General features: G+C 28.5%; 1 protein-coding gene across 1 annotated transcript in view; it reads left to right on the top strand.

Annotated features, from left to right (window-relative positions):
- Window positions 1-22,700, top strand: part of LOC107440480 (choline/ethanolamine kinase) — a 44,524-nt gene that overhangs the window by 4,276 nt on the left and 17,548 nt on the right. Inside the window, exon 2 of the mRNA XM_071177534.1 lies at window positions 4,649-4,771. Within this exon, the coding sequence (XP_071033635.1) occupies window positions 4,649-4,771 (123 nt within the window). The remainder of the gene's footprint in view (window positions 1-4,648; window positions 4,772-22,700) is intronic.

Genomic DNA, 22,700 nt, shown 5'->3' with positions numbered 1-22,700 from the left:
TTCTGTGTTGAGCAGTATAGGCTAGATACCAAATATTTGTATGTTGCATCTCTAATTTAGTAGCAGCAATTGTAGAGCAGAATCTTGTATCTATTTACAATTTAAAATCTTCTTGAAAAGGTTTTTAGCAATTTTTTCAATAACAGGACCCTATTTGCACAAATTCACAAAAGCAGGACCCTTGTTGAAATAATGTGACTTAACGCTTATTTTATATTCACAAATTATGAATAGTGCTTTCACAATTTTATGAAAACAGGACCTTTCACAAAATGTCTGGACAGACTCCTGGAAAGAGTAACCAGGAAATATAGGCAGTAAAGAGTTTGCAGTGCACTCTAGTGTAGAAAACTCCATCCATTCTATTTTGAAAAACTTCTGGTCAGCACCAGAGATAGTAGACAAATGATAAATTTGTGCCAATCTCTATTTAATGTGGTAAGCATTTTGCTATTTTAAAAATTTGAGAGAAAGAAACAATGAAGTGGTTACGAATTTCTGCCTGACTATCATTAAGGTGCTGTTATCATTCACAATAATTGAATATGTGTAACTTGTGTGACAGGCAATAGCTGGGCAAAAGCTTATTTTAAATCTTAATATTGTCTAAATTAACAGTTCCATTACGTCTGTTTTATTGTTTACATTTATTAAATTTGATTGTTATTAAATGTATCCTTTTTATTCAATGCACTTTACTCTGAATCACTTTAATTTCTGATTCTTAATGGAGTCAGTATTTTGTTAAATTCATTTTCTCATTTTAAGTAGCATTCTAATTTCAAAAAATAATTTATTCATGCTTGAAGTCTAATATTTTAATATTTGTAAGCAATTCTAATATTAGTGTCTTGTTTCTAATATTTGTAAGCATTATCTAAACATTGAAGAACAAAGAAATTAAGAACAAAGCAAATTTTAAGTTCAATGTAAAAAACAAATTGGCAAAGGGGCGAGACATAATTAACAAAATTAAAATAATCCTTGCTATGATTAAACACCATAAATGTTTTTTCTCTTAATCAAAATTTTAAACACTCTTTTTTCATAAGCCCCTCACACCACTACAGATGGCTCAACCAATCTGAGGTAATGCATATTATGTGCTAGAGTGGGCATTCTCCTCGCTGCAATAGCCTTGGAAACTTTTAATCTTGGGATTCCAGAAAGAATATTTTTTAAAAAAATTTATTCAACGTAATTTTGTTAAAAAAAATCTCATTTTTTTTCAGGTTATAAATTTTTTTTATCTCCAAAGTAAATTAGCATTTTTAAATTTGTCATTTTAAACATTAAATTTTTTGTTCTGATAAAGATTGCATGTGTATCAGTTCCAGAAGTTTCTAACTACTTATCTCTCTATTACTTTAATTACATTTTCTGTTTGCTTGAAAGATAAGCTTGATAAAATTATTTTCGATTTGATAAGATAAATCTTCAAATTTTAGATAAGATTACTCCTCAGACAGTTGGTTTTATTTAACATACTGTTTTATTTAGAGATAGGAAATAAATTGCAGGTATTAGGATTTCAATGTCCCTAGAGACTTTCGCTTAATTTTTAAATTATTATTATTATTTTTTTTTGTTGGTATTTCTTTTTTTCCTTCCCCTTTTATTTTTGTACCAAGCATAATTTCTAGCATTATATCAATTTGTTGCATTGAAAACCTATCCGATATTCTATTTATTATCATTGTAATATTTTTTTTTTCTTTTTAATGTTGGGTTTGACGCATTATAAGCTCATTTTAACAACCTTTGGCTGTTTTGCTTTTTATTTTGTACAATTAACCCAGATATCAGGAATTAGTATATCAATTTATTGTTAAGAGAGTATGTTATGGAATTAAGTATAAACATATCTTTTTCTGATGGATTTGGATTTTTGACTATCAAAATTTAGGAGAAGCTGCAATCTGGAAAATATGGTCCCAGTAATTAGAACATGATAGCAGTCGAATATTCGCTCTTTTTAATATTAATGTCAATTTGTGCGTTTTTCGCTAATCTCTGAAACTTGTTAAGCGATACAAAATATTTTTTTACACTTATAAGACTCGATTATCTAAAGGTATTTCCACGCAAAAAATAATTTTTAAAAATTGCGTATTTCATTTATCAGTGGTCGAAAGAATTTGGAATCATAAGGTATGAAATTTTTCTATCATTGTAAATTGAGTAATTTCAAATGACAATATATAAAATGTGAACGAACTCCGTATAAAACCGAGGTATGAAATTTCCAAAATGTCGTATTTTTAAATGTTCACATCTCGTGAACTATTCGGCATATTTTGTTCACATTTTGTATTTATCATTTAAAATTATGTAGTATATAATGATAAAACCTTGCATATCTAGCTAACTTTTTTGCATGGATTTATCTTTGGATAAACGTGTTTTAATATTGTGTGCGAAAATGTTTTGATTAGCTTAAAATTTCAGACAAATATAGCCAGGGATCGAAAAACCGCCCGTCCTTGCCGGTCAAAAATTCCCCGTGGACAATGAATTTCTCGAATCCGACGTCCGCGCGGACGGCCATTTTCCTGTTAATGTTCGTGATATATTTTTAATTTTTGTTGGAATATATCTAAAATTTTAATGGGTGTCATTAAAATTTAAGATACATAACATCGTTAAACACCAGAAAACTTCAGCCCTTCTAGCCCAAGCTAAGACCTAATGCAGCAAAATGACCCACCGCAATACAGCAACACGCTGCGCATGATGGAATTGGTGTTTTTTCTGTCTGGGTTACAAAAAAGCACATTGCGCACGGTCTTAAACAAGAAGCGTTAAAAGCAAATATGAACATCTACCTAAATGGAAAACCCCTTTAAATTTCTGTGCAGAAACCTCTGTCGTATGACGTTTGCCAGTTCCACAATCATTGGCTTGATTGTGGAACTGGCAAACGTCATATTTGATTCATTTAAAAAAGGCAGTACTTTCGGATAAATTGACATTCCAGATAGCTTGACCTGTGTCATTTAAATTATTTCATAAAAGAAAAAAATTATTTCATAAAAGAAATACTAGTTTACCATTAGTAATCTAATATTTTTTTATTACTGTATTTCACAAATTANACTACTAATTCATTGTGCAATTTATATAAATGTTTGCAATAAATAGGAGAAAATTATATTTTTATTTATTTAGAAGCTACTTGTTAGTTTCAAAGGAGGACGGGTACATTGTTGGACAAGCCGTCCTCGGGAACGGGTAAAATTTCTCAGTTTTTTCGAGCCCTGGATATAGCGAAAAACGCAGAAATGGAAACAAGCATTTTAAGGGGTTCAAGTTCTCAGGGTGCTCCATTGATTCCTTTAGACTAGAGACTTAAAAAACTATAGTTCTCAGAACATTCGAATTTCTGAGTTCTCTTTGCTACATAAAAGCTGGTCCTTATTTAAAACAATATAGATTTATTTATATTCTTCTGTGACAGCACTTCATCCTCGCATATTCTGTCTCTTGCGTTAGTAAGTTGACAAGTGTCCTGACTAACTAAAAAATGGTAGCAGCCTTTAACCCTTAACCTTTCCAGTTATTTTTATTTAAAAAATTATTTCTGTTTGAGAATTTCTGCGAAGCATTTCTTTTCTAATATTAATTTGGAAAACAAATAGGAAAAGCAATCATTCGAAAAATGTATCGTTTATCATTTGAAAAATGTTTTAATCGCTCATTTTAGTTTTTTTTATAGTATTTTTTTTATTCAATAAGCATTTTAAGATATATATTAGATATATTTTATATTTTAAGATATAAGATACAAAAAATTATATAAATAAATAAAAGTAAATGAATATTTTTTTATTTATTTATTTAAAAAAAACGGAGAATACTTTTATTCCTAATTTCTTTACTTTTTTATCCTATATTTAAATTATCCTGAGTCTTCTATATTCAGCTATATATCAACTCTATGGTGTAACTGTATTGTATTAACAATTTCAATTTTTAAAGTAAAAAGTTTTTCCCATACACTTTTTGGAAATAATTCAAAACTTCAACAATCTGACTTTCTATTTTGAACGTTTACCAGTACGTACTTCAAAATCAATTTCTACATGAAGCAGCTTGATAATAATGCAATGTATTGTTTATTTTTCATAATTAAAAAAGAGAAAAATATATAAATTATTCAAGTAAAAAAACTCAAAATGTTCATTTACTGTTAATTGATTTTAATTGATAGTAAACATGTACTAGTTCTTTAAAATCAATTTTTAAATAAAGCTCGTTTTTGCGATTATTTCATCTTATTATGACACTAAAAATGTAGTGCTTTCATGTTTTCTTCGCTTTAAATAAAAATACAATTTATTGTATTGTAATAATTTAATTCTCTTACTGATGCGGAATGACGTAATATCCTTTTTTTTTCTGTTTATCCTGAATTCTCATGCAATCGAAAGGTATCCTGCCCCTCCTCCCATGAGCATAATCGACCGGACCATAGCGATTTATTCCTTCTCCGGTTTCTGCGACTAGATAGTCATTCTCTCCGTACTGAGTTGTCCGGGAACGTCTGCGCAATATCGTCAAGCGTAGTGTAGTGGGGTGATATATTTGAATAACATTGTTTTTCCGATTTCTATGCACTTCCTGATTTGTTTGTCATGTGTGCTTGCAGTAACCCTGGTCCTACTTTCCAAGTAAAGAAGATGCGGGATCAAGCTTACAGAATTTGCCGAGATTACCTGAGTGGTTCGTGGAAAAGTATTTCCAGCTCTGATATGGTATTTCGATCTATAAGGTGAGTCCTGTTTTTCTTTATTTTTATGTTGATTATGAAGTGTCTGGGGGAATATTTGATGCATCATTGATAAATAGCTGATTCTGCGTCTAGTTTTATTTATTTAATGCAAACGTTCTTTTTTGTTATCTTTTCGAGTCGGATATTTCCAGGGAATCTTGTGCTACCTCTGTTTTCATAAATAGTAGTTATATTTTGAAAATGCATTTGCCAGTGTACATTTAAAAAATGTATTTTTAGATTTAGTGTAAAAATTTTTAAAATTTAATTAAAATTAAATGACATTCATAAAGTTCATTTTATCCTCTCTCAATTTTTTTTAATACCTTGATATTCTTTTTTCCTACGACATTATTTAACAAAATTCTATTCTCTAACTTATACTATTCACATGACTATCAGTACGTGATTATTAGAAACATGATTAAAAAGTTATATATTTTCATTTATTTACAAAGCAATTTAACTCTATAAGAAACTAAAGTTAAATTTCTTATAGAGTTAAATTGCTTTGTTTGTACTTGTATTACTTGTATGTTTGTACTTGTATTAAAAGTTTTGGCTTTAAATAGGATTGTATAAAACCAACCCAAATACTGAACTAAAATCAATTTAACCAGGTAACGTCGTGGGCGAACAAAATTTTCGGAACAAAATAATGTTTATGTATTTCATAAACGCTGTGTTTACTAACTAGGTAACTATTTAAAAAATAAATTAATAATAAAAAAATATGTGAAAATGAAAAGCTACAAATCCTTGAGAGGAAGCGATAATTTTTTATGGATCAGTGTGTGTATAGACTTAAAAAATGTCCGATCTTTATTTTATACTTTGTTTTTAGCATTAAGAAACATTTGACGAATTTTTTGCTCTACATCGGAAATTTCTTGTGCATCTACATTTTACAATTCTACTATACAAGTCTGAGTAAAAATATTGTTTATAATGATTTAACAGGCAAATATATTCGTAAATAATTTTTTAAAATTAATTATTTATGCAAAATTTACTATGGGTTAAGGTATTTTAATTTTAGTTAAAGTAAAAAAAAAAATTGCAAGTGAAGATTGATAATGATATCCAAATTCTTAACTTCTGAAAGACCATTTTTTTTTTCTCTCTTCAAGACTTTTTTAACGAGCAAACCATGATACGATTTCGATTATCTATAATATTCCCTTCCTCTTTGGGAATGGATATAATTTTTTACTAATGCTGTAGCTGCAAACCTCTAATCTAATGTATTCAGATTATAAGTTAGCTTGTAACATCCTTTACTATTTTACTAGGTCAATTTTTATCTTATTTTTTCCATAATTATATGCGCTTCTGTGTCCATTTTAAGTTATTATTAGAGCGTTTAAAAATGCTGCTCCCGTTTTTCTGTTTTTAGTCGGAAAATGAGGTAATAAGTGTTTTCTAGAATAATGGACCAAAAAATTTATTTTCTGATTTACATTTACTAGAAGTTAATTTCGTTAAAATAAATAAAGCCGTTGAGTCTTACACAATTTATTCTTATTTTATTTCACGCATTGAGTATTTAGCTTGCATTAATATAAATTTCTTATTTTTGTTTTGTGATTTGTGGCTAACGGGATCAGTTTGCTAGCAGGATTGGCATGATTTAAATCACGATTTAAAATCACTTTATTTTTAAAAAAAATATTGATTTAAATAAGCTGTTATTTTAAAAGAAAATCCTTGATTTAAAAGAATTGATTTTTTTAAATAAATCATTCAGTCGAAAATATTTTTATAAACATTTTCTTCAGGGTGTGATTTTTTTAAATAAGAAATAATGATAGGGTGAGTTATTATATTTCAAAATAACCTAGTAATTAAATGAAATTAGTGACTACAAGGGAATATCGTTAAAATGTTAAATTATAATTTTCCATTAGCTGCGTATAAAATAATTTGCGCATAACAAATATATTTCATTTATACTCATTTCGTTTTATGTTTATTCGAATAAGCTAAGAATTATTTAAATGCTTTTAAAACATTAAAGACGCTGTTAGTTTTCACTTGTATTAAAGAATCTACCTAGAGAAACATAATTTTTTTCTTCTAATGTGTCCTGATCTAAACTAATTTATTCTTCATTGAATACCTAACTGGCAAATTGCTTCCTTGTTTTTAAAATTTTGCGATGTTTAGCTTGAGCAAAAATAACTGTGATTTTATTTATTCAGTGATTAATTTGAATAATTGAATAATATGTTTTGAACATTTTAGTTAGAAAAATCAACTATTATAGCTATATTATTGTTTTTAAGTCATGTGAATATACACTGGTTATCATAAATTAAGGAAAAATCACAAAAATAGCGATAACTCTTTCAAAAGTAAGCCAAAACGTGCAAAATTTGCATATGTTGTCCACTAAGAGTAGCNGGTTGTCGTTTGCTTGATGTCGGGAATGTACCAAGGCATCTTATGGGCCTTATTTGTGGCTTCAAAAATTACGTGTGACCCTCTGTCATCCAAAATATTTTGTATTAAGGCGATTTTTTTTTGTTAAGTTGGTAAATTATGATTAAATTTGCTTGATGGCGTTCACTCATAAATATAAAAATATTCTGTTAGTTAATGCTAATATAGGTCCTATTTTCAACAAGGGCTTGTCAAAATTGTGACTGTCAGTAATTGATGTGTTGATAAAAGAAAACAAAAACATGTTTACTTGACTATTATTACTTTTTAACGATGTTTTTATGCAATGAGAGTCATAAAAGATATCAGTCTCTTTATAATAATGATATATTTATTCTGTACTATTATTGCTTGTTTTTCTTCTCTAAGGAACCTAGTTATCATAAAAAACGTGTACAGTTTAAATTTTTTTGTGTACCTTGTTTAACAAAATATTATGGTTAATATATTTTTTTTTTTTTGAATATGTTTAAGATAGATTGATTGATCTTAAATAATCTCTTGATAAATCTATCTTTTTGCTTAAGCTAGTTATTTTACTGTTTAAAAATAATAGTAGACTCAGTTCACTTCCAAATAGTTATATAATAAATAACGAAGCAGGATTTCCTACTTATTAAAAATATTTGTTTCTAATAATAAATTGAATTATTACGCGATGGAAAGTAAATAATATATATCTTATAATTTCTTATACTGGTTGCCGTGATTGAAAGTTTGAAACCACTATTTTCTTAAATTCGATTACTGGATATTTTCTCTTCTCTTAAGGGTTAGGGGTGGAAATAATTGTTTAGCTGATTAATTTTCTTTCTGATTTTTTTTTAATTCTTAGATAATTTATCGTCTTATTTATTTATTGTTTGCAGATTTGTTATTTTTTCATTTTGGTATAACATTTAACGAACCAGTTTACTCAATTCGAGTATTATATTACCTTGTATACAATACCGAGTATATAATATTACCTTGAATGTTATACCAATTTAATTTTTGAAACTTTAGTTTTTGATGAACACTACACTGATACTTAATCTACATATATTCATCAGTGTATTTAGTTCCTAGTTTTGTATTTTGATATGGCTGTCATATGTTTTATCTAAATAAAAAATAATAATAACAATACAACAAAAGTTGAAATTTATGAGAATTATATTCCATGTTAGTGACGGTCTATATTGTTATTTCCCGTTTTTTTAAAAAATAATTTTTTCAATTTTTATTTTATTTTTATATAAGAATCCTTCTAAAGGTATCAATCTCAGTATTTATTTTGTAAATAGTTAACGCAAAAACTTTGACATTTTATGTAAACTAATAAGCACAGTCAGGCTTTAATAAATTTTAAATGGCCTCATCTGCAGTCGCAATAAAAAAATTTTTTTTACCTTTCAAATCAAATCATTTGTCGTATTAGTAAAATTTTGTTTATTTCATCTTATTATCTCCTATGCATATAAGTTATAAGTTATATACATATATGCATATAAGTTAATCTCCTAGGTTTCATTTTAAATTTAAATAATTATATAAATTTAAAAATTGAAGTTTTATTCATAAAAATAAAATAAAATTCAGTGATTATTTAGATTTTAATATGAGTTTTGTAGTTGTTCGCTCAATTTTTTGAGCATCGTTCATATTACAAGTATATACAATCTAATTCATAAAAGGCTGAACAAAATTCTATAATTTTTTTTGTTATATTTCATACAATAAAGATTTGAACTAATTATTCTTTGTTCATTGGCTGTGTTCGTATTTATTGATAATACTGCTAACGTATTTTGAAGTATTCTGTAAAAACTTGCGAATTTTCTTTGTGGCCTTCTCACTATTGTAGACTGTTATTTTAAACATTAGGCTTAACCTAACATGCGTACAGCAAAATTAGTATACGCCGAAGAGCCATTACATTATGACCACCTTCCATCTATAACAATGGGCTCGCCCAGGTTTTCATGGTTTCTCGTCTAGGAACAATGTTTTCATGGGGCACATTAGGACCCATAATCCTCATAGAACAATCCCTGACGTCTGTAAGCTACTTGAACATAGTTGCGAACCAGGTTCANAGTTATCGCGATTTTTGTGAATTTTCCTTAATTTATGATAACCAGTGTATTTTATGACATGATTTGGCTGGTAAATATATTTAAAAAAAATATATACATATACATTTACCAGTGGTTTAAATAAAAATCCGATATTTTTTTTAAATTAAAAAAAAAAAAAACATGAATTTTGCAAACCCTGGTTGTCGTTTGCTTGATGTCGGGAATGTACCAAGGCATCTTACGGGCCTTATTTGTGGCTTCAAAAACTACGTGTGACCCGCTTTCATCCAAAATATTTTGTATTAAGGCGATTTTTTTTGTTAAGTTGGTAAAGTATGATTAACTTTGTTTGAGGGTGTTCACTCATAAATATAAAAATATTCTGTTAGTTAATGCTAATATAGGTCTTATTTTCAACAAGGGCTTGTCAAAATTGTGACTGTCAGTGATTGATATGTTGATAAAAAAAACATGTTTACTTGACTCTTATTACTTTTTAACGATGTTTTTATGCAATGAGAGTCATAAAAGATATCAGTCTCTTTACAATAATGATATATTTATTCTGTACTATTATTGCTTGTTTTTCCTCTCTAAGGAACCTAGTTATCATAAAAAGTGTGTACAGTTTAAATTTTTTTGCGTATCTTGTTTCAAAAAATATTATGGTTAATATTTTTCTTTTTTTAAAATTTGTTTAAGACAGATATATAATCAATCAATCTACCTTTTTGCTTAGGCACGTTATCTTACTGTTTAAAAATTACTGTTGATGCAGTGTACTTCCAAATAGTTATATAATAAATAACGAAGCAAGATTTCCTTCTTATTAAAAATACTATTTGTTTCTAATAATAGATTTAATTATTACCCGATGGAAAGTAAATAATATATGTCTTATAATTTCTTATACTGGTTGCCATGATTGAAAGTTTTGAAACCTCTATTTTCTTAAATTCTATTACTGGATATTTTCTCCTCTCTTAAGGGTTAGTGGTGGAAATAATTGTTTAACTGATTAATTTTCTTTCTGATTTTTTTTTAATTCTTAGATAATTTATCATATTATTTATTTATTATTTGCAGATTTGTTATTTTTTCATTTTGGTATAACATTTAACTAACCTTGGAAATTCGGATAAAATTTTTGGGATTCAGTGTTAAGTTTTATTTTTGCTAAAAGAGTTTACTCAATTCGAGTATTATATTACCTTGTATACAATACCGAGTATACAATATTACCTTGAATGTTACACCAATTTAATTTTTGAAACTTTAGTTTTTGATGAACATTACACTGTGATACTTAATCTACATACATTCATCAGTGTATTTAATTCCTAGTTTTGTATTTTGACATGGCTGTCATATGTTTTATCTAAATAAGAAATAATAATAACAATACAACAAAAGTTGAAATTTATGAGAATTAAATTTCATGTTAGCGACGTTCTATATTGTTATTTCCCGTTTTTTTTAAAATTATTTTTTAAATTTTTATTTTATTTTTCTATAAGAATCCTTCTAAAGCTATCAATCTCAGTATTTATTTTGTAAATAGTTAACGCAAAGACTTGGACATTTTATATAAACTAATAAGCACAGTCAGGCTTTAATAAATTTTAAATATCCTCATCTGCAGTCGCGATAAAAAAAATTTTTTTTACCCTTCAAATCAAATCATTTATCGTATAGTAAAAATTTTTTTATTTCACCTTATAATCTCCCAGTTATATACATATAAGTTATATACATATAAGTTAATCTCCTAGGTTTCATATTAAATTTAAATAAATATATTAATTTAAAATTTGAAGTTTCATTCATAAAAATAAAATAAAATTCAGTGATTATTTAGATTTTAATATGAGTTTTGTAGTTATTCGCTCAATTTTTTGAGCATTGACCATAGTACAAGTATATACAATCAGGGGTCTGTTTAGAAGAAATTTGGGTCCGTTAACGGACCCTTCACAAAATATTTTAACTTAAAAACGGACCTTTCTTTTAATCGGACCCTTCACAAATTTGTTTATCTTCATTATTATTTTGTTAATCGAATAAACCCTTTCCAGGGCAGAAAACAAGAAAGATGGATGTAAACGAATTAAGTTTTGTCTTCGGCAGACAATTCTTCCATTATTCGTCCGAAATTAATATTCTGCGTTCAGCAGTATAGGCTAAATACCAAATATTNTTTGTTTCCTTACGTATGTTCTAGCAATCATAGCGATGATAAAAAATTGCAAAAGTTTAAAAAAGAGCGTTAACCTCACTAATACTTTATCTTAGCGAGTCCTTTTTTTTAACTGCTAATATAGATTTTTTTTTTTTGAATCGATATTTTTACGAAAACTCTAAGTCAGTTTGAATATTACACTCAGTTACGAGTTATTCGAATTAAATAATTCTAATTAGTTTGTTAATAGTAAATTTTAGGGTCTAAATTTTACGTATGTTCATTACATACTTGCATTCAGAAGATCTCTTCTCCCACCTTCTTTTCTTAGAATAAGAATTTTTTTTTTTACGAAATACTATTAGTTATGTCGAATACCTTATTAATTATGTGCTTTTTCCTTGTTCAATTATTCTTCATCGAATTACTATTTTCTTTATAGTTGGTATTTTTCCAAGAGTAGAATTAAAATACATATATCTATAAAATATACATAAAATATATATATAAATCGATAGTCCATTAAACAAATATATTCTAATGCGGGTTTTAACAAATAATTAAACAGAAATTTATTCCTTAATCAAATCATAGTTTTTTATTCTAGAATAACAAGAAATAAAATTCTTAGCTTAAAGGATATTGTCACCCAGTGTTGAAGTCTTGTATAAAAACTCTATTCACATTTTCTATTGGAAAAGAGTTAAGATAAAAAAAATTTTAATTTTGTCCAACTTCCAAATTGTTGTGGCATAATTTTTTTTTTAATCAGTATCTTTTTTTTCAACAACAAATTAGTAATTAAAAGCGGAAGGAAAATAAGATATATATTTCATTCCTTTTTTTCCCAGTTTATTTTCAATTAAAATTAGCGCATCAAGACGTATTTTGCTTCACAAATTATTCTACTACCACAACAGTTGATAACTGGCAAGCCGTCTAATCTGTGTTAGTAATTGCAGTTTTTTTTTAAATATTTTTTTTCATACTTTTAGTAACAACAGCTTTAAATGAAAAGAAATGAATACTTACACGCGTCAAAAGAAGTTATGAATTAAGTTACATTACTTGAGAGCAAAATGTTTCTGTTAGGTCATGTCTAGACTTAAATAAAAGGAAAAACTTAATGTGAACAAAAAATCTAAATTTAAAAAACTTTCTTCAAGCAATTCATTGACTCTTCTAACTAGTTTCATTTCAGCCTTTTGTCGTCACCTAATTTTGACAAAATTCTCGAAATTACTCGAAAGTAATTTTTTTTTAAAAAAAGTGTTTTAATTCGTATACACTGAATATTAGATGTCAGCATATATTTCTCTATTGGAGCTATAAAACTAGTTATTAACTTCAAAAAATTTTTTGTATCCGAATTTTCTAAAATTTACTGTAGGTTAGAATATGAAAATTTTGACCTATTTCCTTTTATTTTTATGATGAATAATAGTAAAAAACTTTCCCTGATATTATAGTATAAGTTATTGTAGTATTATAACTTTTCGTGATAGTATTATTATAGTAGTTCCGTGATAGTATATATATTTCGTATGTATTATGCATATATGATCATGTCTTGTAGGTATAGTTTGTTCACCAGGAGTTGGCACTTGGCTCCGCCTTCATCACGTGATATCCGACTTATATTATTTCGCTATTTTGGGGAGAAGAATGTGAGCAATCCTGAACAAGGTTGCTATTTGGCAATCGTATGACAAAATGATTTATTTAGCAATCTTTATGTGCTTTTTTTTAGCATTAAATATTTCATAAATTTGATGATATTTCTCTCTTTTGAGTGAATAGTTAGCCCTTTTTGAGACATTTTCCTGCAATATATTTAATTAGCTAGAGTAACGAAGGGTATAACAGCAGATGATAAAGCGAAGTAAGTGATTGAAAAATAATTCACTGTTTGCAATTTCAAGCGCGGAGACGTTTTTACTCCCGCGCTGAAATGAATTCTTCGTCCGACAAGGGACAACCTCTGGTGATCGAACTATAGTTGTTCATCTTTTTCCCAAATTTTCCACTTTTATAATCTTGTAAATAGAACTTTCTAGGATTCTTGCTATTAATAATTTGAATTTTTTTTTAGTTTTATGCAATAGCTTGATTCGGAGTAGCAGCGATGTAACATACTCGCGATTTTTAAGCACAAGTTTAATGAATGGCGTTGTTAAATGCTAGATAGGAATTTAACAAGTTAACGGAATTTCCACTCGATTCATAGAAACGCCTTATTTTCAGAATGGAGTTTCTTCAATCACCAATTTTTCACCATTAAAAAACAAAAAATTAAAAACGAACAATTAAAAAAAATGTGGTTTATCATTATGGACCCGAGTCTCATATATTTTTGATACAGTAGAGCGCCGATTAACCGAACCAGTAACAATGCGGATAATTGAACAAATAAAAAAAAAAAACTGCTATACGAATGTTTTTAAATAATTATACCCTTCAGACTTTTACTAGGCTTAGGATTGGCCATGATAGTAGTATTTATTATAGCCTATTACATTCAGCGTGGTTAAAATTTATAATTTTCGTTAACATTTTATTAGAAACATGTTTTTTTTATTTGAAACTACTTATCACCCGCATTGAAACATAACCATCTAGAAACATAACCCGCATAGAAACATAACCATCTCCTTTCTAGATGGTTATGATTGAAACTGGGTGGAATGAATGTGTGGTTCTTTTCATGGTCACCAAGGGACAAAAAAGCCATTTTCGACTTCTTTCAGATATTTTAGAAAAAAATATTCGCAAAAAAACATAATTTTTATTTTTATTTTTTTGGAGTAGGTTGGAAAAACACATGGCCCGTCAACGATCCGGATAATTGGACAATCCGGTAAATCGGCTTTGAGATAATCGATGCTTTACTGCCAGGGTTCGCCAAGTGGGCCCATTTTGAAAAAACCCGCCGGGGTTTCATTGGGTGGGCCCACCTTGAAAAAACCCACTTGAAACGATAAGTGGGTTTTTAAAATTTTTTTTTTTATTAAAACTTATTGTTGCACATTTAATTTTATATAATTTATTGTGCAGTATGAGTTTGTCAAATAGAGTTGCAGGATTTATATAATTAAGATTCTAATATTTGTAAAGTAAAAGGAACTCGAATCTAATTTTATAGTAGGTACTATTGAAAACTTTAATTGGGTTTTTTCGAAAAGTAATATTTTAATGAAATTAAATCAAATAGAAATTTAATAATATAGTCTGAAAAGATCAATTTTTCAAATGTAGTTGCATGCTTTATATATTAATAAACAGGTTATTATTAATTCATATGTTTGAAAAAATTTAAAAGAAACTTTTTTTTTTTTACTAAATGATACATTAACAAATTTAAACAGTTTTATTTTCTGGCTTTAAAAAAATAAGCTAAAACTTTTTATACAAGAGCATTTTAAAATTATTTTTCTAAAAATGAAATCATTTTCCTAGGGTAAATTATTTGACAAAAAAAAATGGAGTAACTAACTGATACTCTTTATAATTATACGCAATTTTAATGTCACTTTCTATTAATATTATTATAAAAACATGGAAGACCATTAAATATTTATTTAGTTTTTTATTAAAGTCAAAAGTCAGATGAAATTTTAGTTTTTACTGATTATAATTTTATATTGGGTAATATATCTAATTATAAAAAACCCAGGGTTCTCCCCGGGTTTATAAAACCCAGGCGGGTTGGGTTTTTTCTAAAATACCCTGGTTTTTTCAAACCCNGACCAAAATGGTCCTATTTTATATTGAGAATTTAAGCTTATACAGCACTTTTTAATAAAAAAAAAATATTTACACAGTAAAACTTAAAGTTTATGAACACTAAATGAAAAAACCCAATTTTCCCCGGGTTTTTTCAATAAAACCCAGGCGGGTTGAGTTTTTTCTAAAATACCCTGGTTTTTTCAAACCCTGTTTACTGCACTGCAGAAATACATTTCTCCGTCTATATTTGTTAAGTTACTTCTGGCACGTGGCAACCAGGAAGTCTTGTATTAATCTCTGAAGGGTAGGATCCAGATTGACTACCACTGCTAAATTAATAAAAAAGACTAAAATAAAACTGATCCGGAAATTTATCTCTAAGCTTTGTTTCATTTTGAACTTCATTGGCTTGCATTACGTCTAAAAAATTTCCCACTCCTTTGCTCCTTCGTTTTTGATATTAGTTTATTTATTCTAAACCTGTATGAATTCTTAATCTTGAAATTTTATTTCGAGATGAACTTGGTGGAACGAATGACAATGCCCTAGTGGGATGTCATCCAAAAGTATTTTTAATCCCGACCTCGAACTTGTCAGCAGTCGTCGGCATGATACAAATAGTTGTAAGATGACCAAAAAATAAGTTCTTTTATTTTTTAAGAATTTAAAAAAATAAACAAATATGTATTATATATAAAAGATGAAAATCTGCATTTAGATTTTCATTTAGCAGTTTTGCCTGGGAATTGGGGTTTATTTTTTGTTTTTCATGTGTAGTGCTAGTAGTTTTATTGAAGTTGTTGAACTTCAGTTCATCAGTCGTCTATTAAGTTTTATTTTATTTGATTATCTGCTGTGATTTGCTTTAGATAAGTTATAGAATGATATAAACCTGTTTTTTTCTTCTTCTCTTTTTTAAAGTTATCACAGCATGATATTGACGACATCTGCCCTATGTTGACAGAATATTGTTAACTGACGATTACACGTGCCGAAATTTTTATTTTTAGTATTTCCCCTCTGAGGACAGCTTTACTTCCTGAATTCGCAATTACAGACCTTCAAAAGTATTTAAAATTGCTTTAAAAGTAATTTCGAAGAAACTGGGATTTCATAATGCAGTTTTGTGCAAAAATTCTCGGAATATCCGAACTTTATGAGGGAATAGTCTTTAACCTTGGAATGCCAACCTTATTTTATTTATTATTATTTTTTTATAAACATCTCTCTTGACATCCACAATCGAAAAATATATTTGTAAATTAAATTAATTAAATCAAAAAAATTTTTTTTTACTATTATTATTAATTAAGAGAATGTTTTTATTTGTTTAAATTGCGATTGTTGATTAAAAAAATTTCTATGAACATTAAAAAAATAAAAATAAATAAATAAATACTTGTGCTTACTACGCCTTGTCTGTTGTGGATTTAATCAGCGTTGTTGGATTTTGTTATGGATTCTCGCTGTCTTGGATTTTTGGATTTCCGCTACCCTAGATTATTAACTTGTTGCTTCTAATTCTTCGGTTTTTCGCTGCAAATATTGTTAAATATCAATTGCATATTATCTTCCGATTTTTTTTATAAAAAGAACAGGAAAATTAACCCCTGCTCGCTTTGCTCGCCAACTTTTAAAATTGCTCACTCCAGGCGTTCTCACACTTTTTTCTAGAGGTGGCACCTTGGCACCCGAGTCATATAATATTCTCTGGTTTTTAATATTAATGATATACACACGATGCATTGTGCAAGATTATGAAAGTAAGTGGTGAGTTAGTATAAATCATGTTTAAAATCCACTTAAGTATTTTAATAAAAAGGAATTATTAATAGCGTTTCATATTATAATATATGTAAGTGAAAATTTAAATAAAGAGAAATTACTATCCACACCAAGGCATAGTGATTTAGTACAAAAGTTGAGTTTGCTGCTTATTACCTCCTACTATTTAATATAACTTTTTCTATATTTATTTTTGAGTGATATTCGCGTTTTTGAACAGCATCTGCAGAAATCCCAGCTTGTATTGGTATAATGAAACAACTAGAAAGAGAACCCTCATAGTTTTTAATTTATTTAGGAAAGAATAAATATGTAATACACATATTCAAAATTTTATCATCGCGCGCTTCTCCCTTCATGGCCCTCGGTAACATATATGAAAGCAGCCTTTCTAACAATAGCAGCCCAAAATCGCGTAATCTCAATTCGATATCCTGAGTCGCGGTAGCTAAGAGGATAGAGCGTTCGCCTCCTAATCAGGTAACCCAGGTTCGAATCCCAACGATAGCTGGTAGATACGAATTCAACTCCCGGCTCGCACCACCTCACTGTTGACGTTAAATATCTTCAATGTCGGGATCATGGGTTAAAATCCCTTTGCCGTCGGGCTAATCTTTGGGGTTTTCGTGGTTTTCCTCTTCGTATAACGGAAATGCGGGTTAGTTCCATTAAAAAATTTCTCCACGAAGGCCAGTTTGTCTCCATTGCTTGATCTAAGAATTCGGAACATCGTGTATTAATATATGTATACTCTCGCAGCCTGCTGGCCTGGGTAAGCACTTCGCTTTCTGTCAGTCTTGAACGAGTTAAAAGATTGAAATTATTCTTGTAGTCATGGGTACCTCGTGGCACCTCTTATCTCACTATGCGGCAACACAGAGTGCCAGGGTTCGCAAATATGGGCCCGGCTCAGAAAAACCCAGTGAGTTTTTTTTCGAATTTTGCTCATTTGAAAAAACTCATCTTTATACCCATTAAATGGTTCTATTAGGCTTTATTATTTTTAATAAATTTTCTTTGTAATTATCAAACTAAATTGTTCCTTGAAATTATAATCTTTGTTTTTTATATTTGATTTGATTTTATAGAAAATAATCTGAAGTAAAACATATTTCAGTAATCTGATTTTTCAAATAAAATTATGATGAACAAATGAACCAAGAAAATGAAAAAATAAAGTGCATGATTAGAAAAGAGGAAACATTTTGAAAAACTATAATATATTACTTATCTATAAAATAAATTATGTGTGATAGGCATACACATAATACTTCTTGTATAATTTATTTGGATTGTAAATCCTTCAGGTTTTGTTTAAACACATCAACGGATATATATTACAAAATTATTAAGATTTTTTTTGACAACAAATGTAGAAATAAATTTTTCTGTTAAAAAAAAATTTGTATTGAGTTTGTTTGAAGATTGGACCAAAATGGTCCCATTTTATATTGAGATTTTTACTATAGACTATCGGTTTCCATTTACTGTACCTTTTGTCAAAAAACAAAAAAATAACTATCCTAATGCAAGTGGACTGATTGTTAAGACATGGTTCCCTGCATATCACCGAAGTTAAACATCACTGACTGCTGTCAGTGTGCGGGTGGATGACCACTTGGATCAGTCTGCGAAGGGTCCGAGGATGTGCGGTTTTAGTTCTCTTTAAACTGTTCAACCGTAAACTGCTCAACTGGTCGTCGGGCTACCGAACCTCAAGGGACATCCCCTCTGCAGAGGATCAAAATTGTGACGGCAGGTCTTCGGCTCCCAGTCCGTCGCCAATAGCCCATTGTGCAGCTCTTTGTGACGTAAATGAACTGCAACTACAACAACAACCAAGGGTAACTCCATGCGAAAATAATTGTTAATAATTATATATTATTATTTTTTTTAATAACAGTCGAAGAATTTTGAATTGTATACAAATTTTTACATTATTTCAATAATGTAATTTTTTATGACAAAATATAAAATTTGAGCGAAATCGGTCGAATATTTCCTGAGAAATCTAATTTTAAAAAAGTCAGGTATTTAAAAAATTTTTAAGTTATTTTTTTTCTTATATTCGAGGCTCTAATACTTAAGTTTTCTAGGTATAAAACGAGTTGTCACAGCAGTCTATAGATTAACGGGCTGATTAGTTCCAGCGCTAGAATTTACGCGCAAGTTTTGTTGAATCACATGTATCGTGCGAAATTACTTTCAGTACGTTCGAACTTTTATGTTTTTCGAACAAACTGCGCGTGTTTTGTTGCTCTTTTCAATTAATTTAAAACAGAACTATTGAAAACAATTTTGGTTTAAATCTAAAATTCTTTGTTCCCAAGATAGTTGTTTTTAGCTATACGCCCTTTGTTGTGAAGTTTAATATATTCCATGAAACTAACACGTAAGCAAAACTTATTTTGAACTGCGCAGGAAGCTATAAAGATACGTAAAAGCGTATCTACGAAAATTGAAGTGCTAACGTGACAAAAATGTTAAAGTAACAAGTTGTCTAGCATGACATTTTGTTAATAAATAAATAACTCTCACATTTAATACTTCATGTCCATAATATCAAGCCGGATCAAAATTGCTTAGAGATTATTATAAATTGATGTTTAATTATATATGTAGGAATAATTAAAGAACTGAAATCGTGTTTTTTGCAGTATAGTTGCATACCTATCAAAATGTGCTTGCGTAACTTTTAAACGAATAAAAAACAAATTAAGATGAAAGCCAATTAAAATTTGCCTTTACTTTTGGCCTTCTGTTGTTAATTGCGTAATTTTTTGATTAATAAATAAAAATAATTGCTTTTTGATTTTATGTGACAAATAAAATTATTTTGCGAATTTTAATTTCACACCTATTATTATTTATTTGGATAATGGTTTGCCCGATTTTGTATAATTATTTAAAGTTTAGAGGATAATAATTATCAAAATCGTTTATTATAATTCGAACATCTACTCTTTTGATCAGGAATTTAAAGATGCATTAAAGCGATGTTTTGAGAACTCTCTACATTTTTAAAATATTAAATTAAGATTTGTTATTTCTGTCATATCAAAGTTACTAAAAAATTTTCATTCTAAATTGCTAGGTTAAGCTATTTAACTGCGTTTTATGTTTGATGTATTGTCTTAATGTTTTATTGATTTAGTTATCGCGAAAACTTATTTGCCTTTCCTCATGCAATAATTAGTTCTAACCTTTCTAGAACTTCTTGCTGCTTTGATGTTTTGAATAAATATTTACGAGTTTCCCTGAAGTTAAGATCTAGATCTAGAACATTTAAAGTGCAGTGTTTTCCTAAGATGTTTTGGACTTTTCAAGAATTTTCATTTTACGAAGCAATATTGTCAGTTTTATTATTAAAATTTTTTTTTTATTGAAAGATAAACCCTGTCTATATCTTTGCTCTTTAGATTATCTTTGGATTGAAATATGCGTACTCTTGAGTATTTCGTATCTGAATAACCTGACAAATCACTTTTTCTTTTTTCTTTGAAATTCAGTCTTATAAGCTATTTACGGATTTTTCTTCTGTTGATATGCATAAAAGTCATTGTCGAAAAATCATTTAACGAATAAAACCTTATCATTATACTCAATGTTTTTTGCAACTTCGTCAACAATTATTTATTTATTTCCATTTAGTTTTTCGATTATTATTAAAATTAATTAAATATTTTAGCCGTAGAAATTATTTAGTAATTGTGCTAAAAGTTAATTTCTAATATTGTTTTGCAATTTTGTATTTTAATTGCATATGTTGACTTGACACAGGTGCATACCTGCCAACTCTTCCGGATTTTCCGGAAGATTTTATTTTCATTTTTAAAGTGGTAGCAATACTCAGGTTATTCCAATTAACTNAGAATTGTATATATTAGATCAGAAACACATCATTAAAAAAAAGGCAGAATGCTTTGGTGTTTTCAAAACGTAAACAAAACAAAGCAAACGTTGCCACCGGCGGAAAAGAAATACAGCCAAAATTTGGGAGCCACTTAAGAGAATTATATATATTAGATTTTTGAGTCAGATTGTTTTTCGTTTATTGTTTTACAACCACTCTGAAAATTCATTCTCGGAAAGAGTGAAAGTTGGCAGGTATGCAGGTGTATGCAAATCTAATAAAAGTAAATGTAATTTTTACTGTTTGAAACGGTGTTGGTTAGTTGAATCAATGTGAGTTATACAATGGTATTAACCCAAGGTTGGCAAGTTTCTGCTGAGGTGGTTAAAACCACTGGTAGAAACCGGTTAAAACCGGCATGGCAGAAACCCTTTTCTGCCACATTTGCGGCAGAAACTGGCAAAAATACAGAAAATGACATAAAAGTAAGTACTGAGATTGACATACAATGGATAATTCATGGAAAAAACAATTAAATGTTAAACAAAGTACAATTTATTTACAAAATTATCACCATTCAAAATCAAATATTACATTGTTTGCACTCTGCAGTAATCTATAACAAAAGACAAGTTTTGATGCAGTTTCTAAACCTGAACAATTTCGCAATTTGCTATACACGATCGAGAAATTTGAGAAGATTCTCTCAAATCCAGCCGAACTAGACATAAGGTAGAGAATCTGGGTTAATATTGGCGAGTAAAATTCTAGCACTTTCTTCTTGAGCACATCATAATTTCAATCCCAAATACTTCGGATGCAGTATATAAGCTAGCAAATGGTAATCAGTAACTGCCTGTTTAAATCTGTATGTCACTTCTTTTTCATACAGCCATAAGATTCTCTTTACTTAATTCATTTTTCAGTTTACTTAAACAAAATGTCATTAAGCAATTACTAGAACTAATATAGAGGTTTTTTTAGTTTCTGCCAGTTTTTGCCGTTTTTTACCGGTTATAACCAGTTTCTGCCGGCAAAAAGCCAACCTTGTATTAACCACGGTTTAACCAAACTGTTTTTTTAAAAACTTCTTTTAAAGCAATTTTTTTTAAAAATAACTTAAGTTTATGTTATTTACATAATAACTTTTATTTTGAATCCTAACATAAAAATATTTTTAATAATGAATTTAATTGCTAATGTAAGTCTGTTACTTAAAATTTCTATATGAAATATGTCTCGGTAGCGGAAACCTTCCAGCACGACATCGAGCTCTGCAGATTATCTCAGAATCTGCAAATTATTTTTTATCTGAGATCTCCAAAGAAAAATAGAAGAAAAAAGAAAGTGCTAGCGAGATGATGCGTTCAATATATGTATATATACAATCCGGAAGAAAAAAAAAGAATTGATCAATGTTGTTTTAGAATCTTTTCTCTTCCTTTCGAAATCTGACACCAAAAACAATCATTCGTACAGGTGCAGCATTTCAAAATGTATTCTCTGAAAGATATATAAGTTTCCAGAAAGTGTATAATTTTTCGCTAAGAAATCTCTGCAGAGATAACATAACAATGTATCTGCAAAGGAACTTTTGATAATAAAGAAATTTCTGCGTAAAAAATCTCGGCTAAAACTCCTGCATGTTTTTAAACAAAATAATATTCTAAATATTTGATACCCTGCAGTATACTTTGTCCGAATGATATGCACATTTTAGCTGCGCAGTGTAACCTTCATAATAAGTAATTAACTGAATGATATGCACATTTCATCTACGCAGCGTAATCTTCATAAAAGTAATCTATAAAGTTCCTTATATCTATTTCATGGTAAAAAAAAAAAATATATATATATAATATAAAATACAAATGTTATTACATT

The sequence above is a fragment of the Parasteatoda tepidariorum genome, chromosome 2 (assembly GCF_043381705.1).
Source record: "Parasteatoda tepidariorum isolate YZ-2023 chromosome 2, CAS_Ptep_4.0, whole genome shotgun sequence".
NCBI classification, from domain to species: Eukaryota; Metazoa; Arthropoda; class Arachnida; order Araneae; family Theridiidae; genus Parasteatoda; species Parasteatoda tepidariorum.
The sequence above is the reverse complement of the archived record's forward strand: the minus strand, read 5'-3'. Positions and strand labels throughout refer to the sequence as shown.